This window comes from Cyprinus carpio, chromosome A7, assembly GCF_018340385.1.
Source record: "Cyprinus carpio isolate SPL01 chromosome A7, ASM1834038v1, whole genome shotgun sequence".
NCBI classification, from domain to species: Eukaryota; Metazoa; Chordata; class Actinopteri; order Cypriniformes; family Cyprinidae; genus Cyprinus; species Cyprinus carpio.
The window spans coordinates 38,241,846-38,256,887 of record NC_056578.1 but is presented as its reverse complement, the minus strand read 5'-3'; the positions used below and the strand labels follow the sequence as shown (position 1 = coordinate 38,256,887).

The window sequence follows — 15,042 nt, the reverse complement described above, 5'->3', positions numbered from 1 at the left end:
AGGGGCGTATTTTTCATGAGCAATCAAAACAGACAATTGCCCTAAAAATATCTGCTTTTAAATACAAATCAGAAGGCACAGCTACCAGTGACTATATTTACAGCGTCAACCAATATAAAAATTAATTGACTGTAGAGGCATATTGTTTAGTATAGATTTTGTGACTGGGATGAATTGGAAAAAAATAAAATGTGTTTCAGTATACAAATAAATTAATCAATTTGTGATATGCAAAGCCTTTTCAATGTTGAACTGTGACTTTTATTACTTTTAAGGAAAAAGACTACTAAAGGACAGACATTGCACTTGCACACTTTACCCATTACACTGAATAATAATAAAAAATAAAATGTTATTTCACCCAAAACAGATGTTTAGATCTCATAATTAAACTAAAAACAATTTATAATTGGTCCCAAGAATCATACAAATCAGAATTTTTGGGGGGCAATGTTTGTTTTTATGGCTTATATTTCCCAAAAATTTATGAAATCATTATAGGAATTTAAGATATACAATTACAATACAATTAGAATCAATATAGTATATAATAAAATGCATAATTATATATATATATATATATATATATATATATATATATATATATATATATCATATATATATATATACACACACACACATATATATATAAAATGTAAATGATACTGAGAACAATATATATATATATAATTTAAATCTAGGCATTGATTCTAATTGTGTAAATTCTTGAGACAAAAATAAATATTTTTTTCTAAAAAGAGGCATGGTGAAAGTAAATATTCACATAAATATTGAGTATTATGGGGAAAAAAACAAAACAATTAGTATTGTACAGAGATGAAGATAAATCAAAAATATATATATATATTTTTTCCAGTTCCTGTTCACAGTTCTTCCCCATGCAGAGATATATGAGAGCACCCTTCAAGCAAAACTTCTCCATAAAGAGGATAAAATAGTCTCTACTAAAAAGTAGGCATAAAAATCACTCAAGGTACTGAGCAAAGAAAACAGTCAAAAATTTGACATTGAATACCGTATAGCATGCTCAAATGAGCCATTTTTGTGACATTACAGAGAACAGCTCCCTCATAATGTATATATTCATCCTGATGCTTACAAGAAGACAATCTGCCACCTAACTTCACATCAGCCTAATATTCAAACTAGTTTGGCAGCTTTACATCACGTGTGACGCTAGAACACATACAGTACATGAGCTTGACATTACTAGAAATATATAGCTCACATAATGTTCCTCTACATTCGAAACAAACTCACTTCATAACCGAATATACCAACATTGAACCACCTCAGCCGCAAAAATGGCCAACTTTTGAAAAAGCAGATCTAATGTTTAACATGGTCTTCAGTTTTGACGTGGTATTTATTGGCTGTAAAATTAGAAAATTGATACAAACTATTTCTGCTACAAAAGATAAAGGGTAGCTTCCCCAGCACATTCAGCATTTGTATTTACTGTATGCCAGTATGTTCAGAGATCTTGTGGATAATACTGGTTTTGGACACTCCCTTCTGATTTGCCAATAATAACAATCAGCCTTGTTCCAGCGTACCAGACACTGGTAAATAAAATAACCCATCACAATGACACAAACTGATACAAGCATGAACTATCAATATTTTAGAATCAGTAAAAGAATACATTTAATAATGACCCACTTTTAGAGGTATTATCATACAATAATGTCACACATACGCATGTATATAGGACACTCAGACATGCAAAACAAAGCAGACACCAAGCAAAATGAGACGGCAAGAAATTACATAAGTAAACCAAAATCAAACATAAATATCAGAAACAATTTGTTTTTCAGATTATCTGCTTTAAAAAAAAAAAAAAAAAAAAAAAAAAAAAAAAAAAACAGGAATGTACATTTCTAATTGGTTGTATTATACGGGTTAGTCTAAAATAGACAGAAGTCCAAAGAGATGAAGGACACTAGAATTATTTATACAGTAAAAATGTTTTGAGATAGATCTCGATGAAATGTCAATGAGTCACACTGAAAACATATATAAAGTGCTAGAAGGAAAATGCCAAAACACATTTGTTTTTTTGTTTTTTTTTTTTCACTTAGATATTTTCTTTCCCCATTTGACTGAATGAAATATTTTTCCGAGAGAAAAATAGCTTATAGATACTGAAGTGTAATGAGACAGAAAGGTATTAATGTCTGTTTACAAAAAAGTGCTGAAAATAAAAATCTCACTGCAGACTGCTTCTATCAAGCATTCTTGATTAGATGTTTAGTTTACAGCTAAAAATAGATATCACAGGCTCACTGAGAAAGTGGAGTGTCTACAAATCATGTTCAGGCATAACCGCAGTCCTCCCATGTGTCCTGATCTTCTCAAAATGCTCTCTGTCACTGTAAAAAATAAAGAGATACTCGAGGCAGCGTTTCAGTTCTTCAGACTGCCACAGAGCGAAACCCTCTGGGGAATCTCTAGGTTTCCAGGTGCCTCAAATATCCTACTGTGTACTCAAGCAACTTCAATATATATTTCAAACGCCTCAAAGCCTTTATTTATGATGGGGTTGCTGCGGAACTAATGACGGTCTTTATAGCAGGAACATATGGGTTGCATTTTGTTAGTTCCTCAGAGAAATGCTCCTCTTGAAAGGATGCATTGAGGTTCTCCAGAGGGTCCTGGAGAATTGCCGATCAAAACAGAAGTTGTAGATCATGAATTGACTTCTTCTTCAACAGGCGACTCTACTTTCTCAGTGCCAATGTCTAAAGTGAATGTCTTGCTATTTCTTTTAAGGGGTATGAGCAAAATACCTCCAACATCCTTGAAATATTCAAAATAGAGGACATCCGACTATCCAAGACGTGTGCAAGAAATATCTACAATCACCTATGGAATGGAGATTTTGGGCAGCTACACACAATGAAAGCCCTAGTAGGAGTGGGAGATGTTATTGCTTTGCTCCTGAAGGCTCACCAGAAGGTCGTCAATCTTCTCCATGTTTTGAGAGGTTGTCAAAGTGCTCTGCACAGTTCCAGGGTCTGGCAGGGACTGCCCAAGTAAAGACTGGATTTGTCCCTCACTCTCTTGCTGACTCTGTCCAGACTGGTTGATGGCAATGATCTGATCAGAAAGTGTAGATCCTTGGCTGTTCATCAGCTGACTGCATTCTGAAGGAAAGAAATCGTATGAATGACTTATTGCTCTGAAATATGAGTCAAAAAGGTCTAAAGCAAGTACAGGGCTAGACAATAAGGACTGCCCGATAATCCGGGGCCAGCGTGAAAGACACTCGGGACAGTTCACAATCTGCAAAATATTGAATTGGTGGTCAAAAGTTAATAAAATCAAAACTTTATTGGCATAATTGTCAGGCGTTTATTTGCAAAATATATGGTAGGCAAGCCAATACTTGCATAATTATACAAAACGTTAACTAGGTAAAGCGATACACAAATTGAAAGGGGAAATAAGCATGTATAACAATAAATATAAAATATAGCTCTACTAAGTTAATGTAATAATAATAATAATAATATTTAAATATTAAATTAAATGTTTAACGTTAATAAAAAAAGTTTTATCTATCTCTGATAATCTCGGGTTGCTATGGTCACACAGGTTTGTTTACGCATTAAACTAGTGGCCACGAGAAATAATTGTCGTTCCCTCGACAAAATGATGCAACAGGTTAATATAACGTTCCCACAAATTAATATCTCGTGGCCACGACATAATATCACGCTCCCACAAGTTGTTATTTTGTGGCCACGACAAAACTAAGTGAACCCACCATGTCAGCTCACGGGCACCATAAAATTGTGCGAAAATTGTAAAATTTAAAGGGGTCATATAATGCGATTTGGAGTGTTACAAGCTCTTGGTGCATAAAGAAGATTTGTAAAGTTGCAAAGACATAAGTCAACCACGCCCTCCTAAAATGGCTCATTCTAACACGCCCCCACATCTTTACGTCACGATGTAGGAAGATTTGCATAACGCCACCCAAATGTTCACGCAAAAAAAGAAGGTGTAACTTTTATTTTCACTGTTGCCGCTGCTGCCATGTTGTGCAGACACTGTGTGTTTCGTTGTGAAAGAGAAACTACTTTGTTTGGCCTTCCAAAAGAGGACACAACTAGAAATCAGTGGTTAACACTGTTCCAGAAGAGTTCAACCCAAATATTCAGATGTGTGCAGCGCATTTTACAGAGAACGAGGACTGTTTCCTGTACCATAGCCTACAATGCTTCTGTGCAAAAAGGCTGTTTCTATAAAGTCGGGCAATTCCAACTTTGCAAGGAAAGTCTGGCACTTCTGACTCACAGCCTGTAAGTACATTTACATATTTAAAGAATTTGGCACTGATGATTCAAACGCAAGTTTTGAGCAGTGTAGAGTAGAGCTTGTTGTTTGTCATTTCTCCGATCACAAATGCAGACATGGTTTTATGTTTACGCAGCGCGATACGCAACGCAATGCGTAAAAAGACAGTATAAGTCATTATAATCAGTAATTATGTCCCCACTGGATGCAACAAATGCCTCGTTTGTAATGGGTTTTATTGGTTTTGTCTGGTCATGCTGGGAGACGGCATCACAATATAAAAAGGTGTAACAACACTTCCACAACACTCATGAATCAATCAAACAACAACAAAACACTGGATAGCAGGCCAATCAGTGTACACCTCGCTTTTCAGAACGATGAGCTTTGTAAAAATCGACACGTTTCAGAAAGGCGGGGCATAGAGGAGCAACAATAATGTACATTATGTGGAAAATAATGTGTTTTTGAACCTTAAACAGCATAAACACATTGAATTACACCAAATACACAAAATAATGTTATTTTTAGCAACTTCATATGACCCCTTTAATTTTAAAATAACATCTAAAATGTTGGTGTCGTATAAGCTTTTTAGAATAAAAGATAACATGGGTCAAAAACAATGATAACAACTATTTAATTTTTTTTGTGGCAGGGCAAGTAAAAACATTAACCACTGGCCCGACCGGGTGAGTAGAAGAATCCTTAGCGTTGAGCCCTGAAGTATGTTGAAGAATACTGACTAACCATTCTGAATCTCAAAGAGGAACAGGTCTGGCTGCTGATTCTGGTTGGGCAGATTGAGACTTCCACTCATTGTGGTCTGGAAGAGTTGACCAGGCTGTTGTACTGGAGAGGAAGTGCTAGTCTGAATTCGGCTTACATCACTCTGTGGTGTAAAAAGGGGTTCTTGAGAAGCCATTCCCCCTTGAATGCCGGACTGGGCCATGAAGAGGTTTACAGACTGTGAAGGGGCTGTACCAGAACTTGGTGCCAACTGCATTGGTTGCTGGTCTTGGAAAATGGGCTTATTCGAGGAGGGGCTGACCACCATAGTAGTCTGATCCTGAAACGTCATGGGTTCAGACGACTCCTGCTGCCTGACCGTAACCATGCCGGTCTGAGAGAAGGGAAGGGAAGTGCTCTGTTGTTCTGGAGAAGCTAGGCTGCTGTTGTTCATCGATCCTATCTGGACTTGGCCACCAAATAACAGATTGGAGGTTTGCTCTTGTGTCACTGGAGAATTTAAGGAACCGAGGAGTAGGCCTGCCTGCTGCTGCTGACCATGGGGGAGTTTGCTTGGTGACTGGGACATGCTCTGGAACATGGAGCCAGGTTGGGTACGCTGTGGTGACTGTTGTTGCTCCATTGGAGTGCCTTGCTGAATAGGGGACAGTTGGGGTGGAGTCTGAAATACAGATGGTGCCTCGAGAGAAGATGTCTGCATAGACGTGAGAAAGGCCAGTTGCTGTGGCTGGCCAGCGTTAACAGCAAGTTGGCCTGGTATGGCATTTTGGGAAAGAAACATACTCGCAGAGGGCTGAGCTTCCGCTGACATGTTGGACCCACCGAGAACCGTCAGATTGCTTTGAAATAGGGAAGCTTGGACCTGATCCTGATTGGCTGAGGTCTTCTGTGAGTGGAAAAGAGCCTCCTGTGGGCTTTGGGCTTCGGTCATGGCCGTAGGGTTGTGAAACAGGGAAGGCGAGGAATGACTGGATTGCTGCTGAAGAAAGCCAGTTGCTTGTTGAAACAAGGATGCTTGCTGCTGCTGCTGTTGTTGTTGTGATGGGGTTTGCTGGAAGAGGGAGCTTCCATTCTGGACCATACCTTGGGAAGAGCTCTGCTGCTCTGAACTACAATGGATTTGAACCTGGGGCTGAAAGAGCTGATGTTGAAGGTTCTCCAGAGCTTGCTGCTGCTGGTGTTGCTGCTGCTGCAACTGGATTTGCTGCTCTTGGTGCTGGATGTGCTGCTGCTGTTGCTGGATTTGCTGTTGTTGCTGCTGGATTTGCTGCTGCTGTTGTTGAATTTGCTGATGCTGCTGATGAAGTTGATGTTGTCTTTGTTTTGACAGTGAATTCTCACTCTGGAGATGGATGTTGCAGAATCCCTTCGCTTGCAGCTGCCGCACGGCCTGCTCCAGCTGTGCCACCTCATCTGGAGGTAGAAGTGAGAGCTGCTGCTGCGAGTTGTCATCAATCTGGGAAAGGCCCACCACTGAACTGCCGCTGTTGCCTGTCCTCTCCTGTCCAAGACTCTCTCTGTGTTCCAAGAGGAATGGCTGAACTCCTTGCTGAAGAAGAGATTTATTAGGCACATGGAAAGAGCCACTGGGTGTAAGATTCTGTTCCTGGATGGTGCTGAATGGCTCTTTGTTGGGAAAGACAGAATTCTGAGATTGATCCTGTTCTCTTGTTTGGTGTGCCAGCGAACTGGAAAATTTGCAGTTATTGGTGGAGATCTCAGCACTCATATCTAAGGCTTGCTGGGCTGAATTGATGACTTCAGAGGTCTGATGGGTTACAAACAGGATAGACATAGGCATTTATCAAAATATACAGAAATGATTCATGCAGTGCTGCTTTATTGTGGTGGTCTCTGTCTTGTAATTTTACAAACCTTGAAGGCCGAGGGGTTACTGGAGACCTCCATTGGAGTGACCTCTTCTCGTTTAACAAGAGGCAAAACCGGCGTCATCAAAGCAGTATCGATTACTATATGAAACAAAAGACAGAGGGCCAGTGACACTTACATAACCCTGGCTGTCATTGAGCAATATTACGTAATGCTAATAGACACAGAGATGTTTGCTCACCTTTTATTTGTTCAAAACAACAAGGTGTCACTGGAGGCAAAACTTCCTTTTTCACAGAAGAATCGACAACTGTAAAAAAAAAAGCATGTTTTGAGATCAGTGATTTTTATGAACGGTTCCAATGCTGACCCTTGAGGCACACCCACTGTACATTTTCAAACTCTTCCAAAAGGAACACACCCAATTCGACTCATCATTAGTACAGACTCCAAGTTCTGATATTGATAGGTTCAATAAAGGAGACACCTAAAATGTGTACTGTTGGTGTGCCTCCAGGAATGGGTTGGGAAACACTTTTTGGCAAACCTGTTGTGTTTAAGAGTCACGTTTACGGTGGAGATTAAACTGACCTGGCTCTGGAGTGTATGTAAATGGTTGAATATCATGGGAACGTCCAGCATTCGTAACAATATAGATACCAACAGATACAGGAGATGTGATAGCTGGATTTTGATATGGAGGGACTTTGACAATAAGGTGATTCTAAAAGGAGAGAAAGTCAAAGATAAAAAAAATTGCACAGTTTATTTATTTACTTACACAGTTAAATCTGACTATTTTCTCATCATGACATCAATAATGAGCAGCAATTACAAGTGTCTGGTATATATACAATTTAATAGTTTGTGTACTTTATGGGACTTCAAAGGAGAATATCAGACATTTTGATAAAATACACTCAAATTACCTGCAAATCAATTGAGACATCAGACCGTGCATTTAGTCCTCTTTTTTTTGCCATTTTTACATACATTTGCATAAATTTTGGACCCTATGCATAAGTATAACAGAGCTAGCTGTAGCAGCACTCAATATATTTACAAAAGCACTGAAAAATGACCAAGATCACTGATGAAAGTTTAGGGCAAGTCACTTCAGAAACAGATATATTCAAAACACTTGTCAGGCAACAACTGGGGACACTGACGTCTGTGACATGTGCAAAGCTGCCTCTATTTTTGCCATGCTAGATCAGCCCACACAGTCAAATAATAGACACAGCAGATGCTATGGCTTACCTGATGGAAAAACTCCATGTCAATGTCAGCCTCTGCCTTCCAGGACTTATCATCTGCTACAGTCAAAGAGGCAGAGGTTAAACAGGAAAGGTCTGCATAGAAAATTACATTATACTTTTTTAACATGTAAAGATACCTGAAGCATTCTCCTGAAATACGACCTTGGTTCCTTTGAGAAAGTTTTTTCCAATAATAAAGACTTCACTGCCCCCATTAACCGAACAGCTGTGCAAACTCTTCTTGAGAATCTCAGGTACTCCTGCAGGCTGGGCTATAAAAGCAGAATCAATCGGAGAAAGAGAGAAAGCGACCATTAGGTTACACAGTCAGGTAACAGTCAGGTTACACAGTCATGTTTCTGTGCAGCAGACCATGACTGAATATTTAGTTTCCACACATCTGACATTATGTGTGGGTCAACAAAGCCATATAGCCAAATCAGCTTGTGACTGGCGAAAAACCTGATTAATTTTGCTTTGAAGCCACAGAAAGAAACCATGAAGGTAATGCATAGCCAGAAGTGCTCAGAAGTGTTTCCCTTTGCAGTGAATGGGTGCCGTCAGAATGAGAGTCCAAAAAGCTAAAAACATTGCAATAATCCACAAGAAATCAACTCCAGTCTATCAATTAATGTCTGCATGTTTGTGAGAAACAAATCAATCATTATGACATTTTTTAAAATTTAAACCATCATTAAAGTCCATAATCCATAATAACACTTCCTCCAGTGAAAACATCAAACCCCTGTTGTCCTCTCACATCAAAATCCACCAACGTATTGGTTTAGAACTGTTTTCACTTGTAAACAGGGCTTGATCTGTGCATATTTCTCTCCTGATTTAGGCGATACAACTTATGTTATGGCAACATTATGGATAGAGGGCTCATTCCTAAGCTGGAAGCAACAATTTGAAGCTAAAAATGTTGTGATGGATTTGTTTCTGACAAACACGCAGCTTTTCACTTCACAAGACATTAATTGATGGACTGAAGTGGTGTGGATTACTTGTGGATTATCGTGATGTTTTTATCAGCTGTTTGGACTCTCATTCTGACTCATTCTAAATTTGACCCAATCCGTTCAGATAAAGAAACAAACGCCTGAGGGTGAGTACATTTTCAGCAAATGTTCATTTTTGGATGAACTATTCCTTTAAAATCTTAATGCAAATGTGTGTTCTGTCCTTATTAACACAATCAACATAATTTCCTGTGATAATCAGCAGAATGCTACAGATGGTGTCAGCAGAACTTAAATTACAAGCGACCAGGAATACTCCTCTACTTGCTGGTGACACAAAAATTCAATTTCAAAACAAAGTAGTGCAATTCATCACAGACCTAGTAGCTCCTGTAGGCACCTGGTGCTCTGCCTTGGATTCATTCTTTTTTTTTTTTTTTGGCTCTATGGCCTTAATAATATAAACATTCATTATCCCCCTCTCTAATCCCTACCTCTCCTATGTGATGAGAGCTCCAGCTGGGCTCGCCAGCAGAGAGATGCTATGAATAACCCAAAGCCACTCACTGCACAGTATGGGAGACGACGAGGTCTGTAATGTGAGCACAGAGCCATCCGGGCGTGGGATGTTGACTCGAAACACCAGTCTGGCGCGGGTACTTTTCTTCTTAGATCCAGCCACCCCAATACGGGCCTCCACATCGGCATTCCTGAGCTTCAGGATCCCCACGCAGTCTACACTGTAGAGATACCCAAATGTCAGCTGCTCAATGTCAATATCAACTCTTCCAACCACATTTGATGCCTCTGTAAAAAAAGACTGAATGTCTGATGCAGTTTTAAAAAGTTGACATGCTATAACATACGCCAGAGTCATATTGCTGCTGGGATCCAGAGGCACTTCGATGACAGTGGTGCCTTCGATGTCCACTTCCCTACAGGCGGTTGTGTTACGGCCTGTAACTCTGCAAGCCTGGTAGAAGCCATGGGGCTTCACACGTCCAGCATCATTGCCCACAAAAATCTGTAGGACCACTGACTCCTTCACACCCTCGAGCTGCGAGGATCAAGAAACTTGCGGTTAACAGAGTAACATGCATCCTTTTATCAATAATGAGAACCATAAGACTTGTCTAAAAATGCACTGAAAGGTTTCACAAAAATAAATGTATAGTAGTACTCTTCTAAAACCTGCTGGAGGGTCTTTTAGTTTAAATAACCCACCTTGATAGTAGGGAAACCCTGCTGTGTTCGGTCTTTCACAGACCCGCGGCTGCCTTCAGTCAGGTAACGCGCTCTGTGCTGAGTCTCAGGCTGCACCACAATCTTCAGTTCTTTCCCTTCACTTTTCTGAGGATACTGACAAGACAGTATCCCACCTTTGAGACCAGATGCTTGTGGTCCATCGGAGCTATGAAACAAAGATGGTGAACATCACTTGAAAGCTACTTTAATTGCAGTTTATGAACATTTAATTGATCCAGAAATAAAAAATTCTGTCACCATTTACTCACTCTCTCGTCATTCCAAGACCTGTTTGATTTGAGGCTAGATTATACTACATCATTTTTGCCTAGATTTTGCACTGATTAGTTACAGAAGATGTTACCGAATCTGTCAGTGCCAGATTGTGGATTTTCAGCAGTCAGAGTTGAGAGATTTTACAGAAAATTCCAGTTAATCCAGTCAGAGCACCTCAAACATATGATATTTCGAGCCAGATTTTAGGCTTCATTTGTCATGCATCTCCTATAGCAAAGTTTCTGCATGAGTTTTTACTGTTTAGGAACAATTTGAATGTCTGCTAGTGTGTGGTCCTCGGTAGTGTATAATATAGTGTATGAAGCCTAGTTTTTCTCTGTAACCATTTACAAAGTTGCCAAAGTTGTATGATGCTCTTCAGATTTTAGAAGTCATGTCGTATATTCCAGTCTTTACTTTCTTTCATGGAATATAAAAGGAAAACTTGCTTGTCAGCCTGTGGTCACCTTCCTTGATAGCACACATACATCTCAGAAACATCTATTTGATGTGTGTTTGCTCATCTGCAATACGTCTCTAAGACGTTTCCTGTCAGATGCTAAATAGACATTTAGAAAATGTCCTTAAGATATTTGCGATTTAGAATGTATGTATGTACATTTCATTTTCTAGAAAAGAGCTGTGTGAGACCCGGCTAACACGGAACATTTTGTTTTGTAAACATTTTTTAAAAACTGGGCATTTTGAACATTAATGGAACATTAAGAAATAACGTTTTCATAACTTACTGGGAACGCTTACAACAAAGTTACGAACAAACATTCTTTCAGTAATGCTAATGGAACGTTCCTTCAATGTTATAGAGTCTTTAATAACATTCTCAAAATTTAAACATTGTTTATGGAACGTTTTTCTGAATTATTTTAGTTCAGAGGTGCAAAGCTCAGAGAACTTTTAAATGTAACATTCCTGTAATGTGTGCAAAATTATCAAATTGAACATTCCATAATGTTTTCTCTAACATTCACATAACCAAGAAATTTATAAAAAAAAAATAAAAAAAAAACTGGACATTTTGAATGGTCAGAGAAAAATCGGAAATAACATTTTGTGAATGTTGTGGCTGGGAACACCTTTAATTGGATTCAGTATTTTGGTTCCTTCACACTAATCTCCAACAAAGAAGCACCGAAGATTTTATGAATGCTACTAGGCCCAAAGTGTACCATGGTAATAAATAAGCTCACCTGGCTTTGGAACAGGTCTTGCTGTCTGGGCCAAGTTGCGAGAGCACAAAGTGTGGACCTTTGGCACTATCTGCATCAAAGACATCCATACTGGCTTCTTCAGCAGGGACTGGCTTTGGCCCGGGCTTCTGTCGCGGGGTGCACTTACGGGCCTTGCGGGGCACTTCAGTGTTGTCATTGTAGGAGCTGGAGCTCACAATGCTGAAGTTGGACACTGAGTTTTCCATCCAGATGCTGTTACTCTGCTCCGAGTCGAGAAGCAGCTCATCTTGGCAGGAAATGTTGCTCTCATCGAACAGGTCCTCGGGTGGAGGCGAGATGTTGAGGACAGGCCGTTTGGAGGGTGTCATCTGGTGCTGCTGCTGGGTCTGCTGGCCACCTTTTTCTCGACCGGAATGCTTGTTTTCCGCAGCCAGAACCTCGGCTTTTCTTCGACTGCTAACATCTCCCGGCGTGCTGCTTTCATGCACGGTGATCCGCTCTGAAGCTGAGGTGGAAGAGGTGGAAAAAGCACTGCGAGGACTTCCCATGCTCATAGCAGAAGAGGCGGACGAGCCATCTGTAGTGTGTACAATCAGAATCAGTGAATAAAGGCATAGACAAGGTATCAACATGAGCCAACAGTCCCAGTCAAGTCAAGACATTTCTCATGATTGCATTTTATCTTTTCTTTCCAATAGTTCCTGTTTTTAATCTTTCACAGAGCATTATCTATCATTAGGGCAAATGACAAAAAGCAGTTGAAATGCTGTGGAAATAAATCAGCATACAACGGGAGCAAAATGATCATGCTGAATAACATCTGTGAAAAAAGAAAAACAAGCATTTCATGTAGAGTTACTGCAGAGCAGGGCATGACATCACTCTCCAAGACATTACGCACAGCCCGCTAGCCATAATATCCTCTCATGTCTTGGGTTTTATTTAAGCATACATTGGAAATCTACAGTAAATGAGCTCTTGCATATAACCCTCAAAAATTGTTACATGGCATATGTTTCAATATTTATTCCAGTTGAGGGTCTACATCTCTCATCCAGATGTGTCAAATGATGCAAGCAAATTCTTAAACAAATTTGCACAAATTTTGATGGGAGTGAGCATAGCCACAGAAACAACATAAACCAGTGTCTGACCTATGAAGCAGAAAACTGCAGAGCATTTTGTATGCAGACACTCCCTGCTTCAGAGAGAAATTCCTGGAATGAAAATGAGACAACCAATGAGTAATAAAAGCTGACCATTAAAATATATTAAAATGAAGAAGGCTTTGTTCAATTGTATTTGTTTGTTTTTGGTGCATCTAATGGCATTCACCATGAATGGCTACACACCATCCACAAAAAGGGAGGAGGTAAAGCATTCCTACACAGCAGATTTAAAGAAAGTACATAAAGCCTGCCCGTGGCATAATGTACGAGACCATTTCAATATTTTTGTTTGTTTTGCATATTTGAGAATGAAAATAATTTGAAAACAGTTTATTGAAAATAAAATCATAATCATAACCCAAAAAAAATCATAATTTACTCACCCTCATGTCGCTCAAAAAACATTTTGTTTTCCATGAAAGCCTACACAACCAAAACTTTGACGCTTCTAAAAGGTAATAATATTTATTTGATGAGCTATGTGTATGTGAATAAAGTGAATAAAAGGATAAACCTGTCATAAAGCGAGCATGTTTCATCCAAAGACTTGGATTAAGCCACTTGACTCATATCTTTACAATCTCTTTATGCACTTTTTGACGCATCAAAGTTTTGGTTGTGTGGACTTTCAATGAAGATGGGAAAATATCTTTAAAAACTGTGTTTCAGACACAAATGAAAGTCTTATGGATTTGGAATGAAATGAGGGTGAGTAAATGATGACAGAATTTTCATTTTTGGGTGAACTATCCCTTTTACAGTGAATATACAGCGACAATTCTTTAACATCAAATCTGTTTTAGTGTATGACAATGAGCTCGGATGAAATAAATCGAAGTGCTTTGGGGCCAAGCACCAAAAGGATCTGATGTACACTGCAAAACTAGGATGGTTCATGAGTTGCATCATGGGTGGTTTTAACCTGTGACCTTAAACCAAACCGCACTGCCACAACTCTGACAGCTGCCTAATGAGACATACTGAGATGAAATGCTGTCGCTGCTACAGCCAGTTAGTTTGAATACAGAAAAAATATTAAAATTAAAAGTAGATATATTTTGTTTAATCTGAAGATCCTCATATTTAATAAGGACTGGATTGGAATTTTAGAATTCGTAGGACTAGCGAAATGGGTGATCACTAGGTGGCGCTGTCCCGAAATAACTCAGAGCTCCTCAAAACTTTACTTTAGAGAAGGTTGTGCAATATTTTACAACAAAATTGGCAAAGCAATATGGCTGACCATGGAAAAACTGGTATAGGATTTACTAGGATTTGAAGGAGTAGCATAAATGTGATCACAGATGGAACTGTCCCAAAACAACTCCGAGATCCTCACAACATAGTGCTGACGGTGCATCTCCTGATGCAAGAAAGTGCTGAAAAATATTTACAATATTTTACAAAAACAATTGGCGAGAAATTATGGCTGACCGTGGAAAAACTGTTATTGTTAGATTCCTCATTTTTACTTTAAATTGTCGAAAAGCTTTTTTAAAAAAAAAAAATAGGTGGTGCTGTCACCAAACCTTTTAAATACTTTCAGAACACAGTGCTAAAGAGCTAAAGAGTCCTAACATGCCAAAAAAAAAAAAAACATACATGACCAAAACTCAGGCAGATGTATGGGAAATGTAACATGCAGTGGGTATAAAATAATCACATTTTGTTCCTTTGCAGCCTGAAATAAAGACAGATACAGTTTTTGTTTTATCCAGGTGTATTTACTCAGTGCAACTTATAACGTCCAAGTGAATGATATAAAACCAACATATCAAAGAAAAAAAAACAGAATCACTGAGTTGGCAAAAAGGATCACCCCCTTGTGTCAGTATTTTGTTGAACCACCTTTTTGCTTTAATTACAGCCTTTAGTCTGTTTGGATTTATTTCAAAAAACCTCAAACACATATTCCCCACCCCACTCCCCACTCTTCTTTGCAGAACTGCTCAAGTTCAGTTAAATCTGATGGTGAGCGTTGGTGGAGTTTTAGTGACTTCAAGTCATGCTCAGTTTTGCTGTGTGCGAGTTTTAG

The 15,042-nt window shown here is 39.0% G+C and overlaps 1 protein-coding gene across 8 annotated transcripts in view; it reads right to left on the bottom strand.

Moving 5' to 3' along the window:
• Positions 1–2,517: 2,517 nt before the first annotated feature.
• The window catches only part of nfat5b (nuclear factor of activated T cells 5b), a 37,156-nt gene continuing 24,631 nt past the window's right edge, over positions 2,518–15,042 (bottom strand). For 3 of the 8 annotated variants that reach the window (XM_042761085.1, XM_042761086.1, XM_042761087.1), the window contains 11 exons: positions 11,857–13,055; positions 10,352–10,538; positions 9,994–10,184; positions 9,695–9,867; positions 8,303–8,437; positions 8,167–8,222; positions 7,498–7,630; positions 7,148–7,216; positions 6,952–7,046; positions 5,077–6,844; positions 2,518–3,170 (listed from right to left, as the gene is read on the bottom strand). In XM_042761085.1, coding sequence (XP_042617019.1) covers positions 2,932–3,170; positions 5,077–6,844; positions 6,952–7,046; positions 7,148–7,216; positions 7,498–7,630; positions 8,167–8,222; positions 8,303–8,437; positions 9,695–9,867; positions 9,994–10,184; positions 10,352–10,538; positions 11,857–12,470 — 3,660 coding nt within the window. In that variant the 5' untranslated portion in view covers positions 12,471–13,055 and the 3' untranslated portion in view covers positions 2,518–2,931. The remainder of the gene's footprint in view (positions 3,171–5,076; positions 6,845–6,951; positions 7,047–7,147; positions 7,217–7,497; positions 7,631–8,166; positions 8,223–8,302; positions 8,438–9,694; positions 9,868–9,993; positions 10,185–10,351; positions 10,539–11,856; positions 13,056–15,042) is intronic. The other 5 variants (XM_042761088.1, XM_042761090.1, XM_042761084.1 and 2 more) reach the window with 3 other exon arrangements.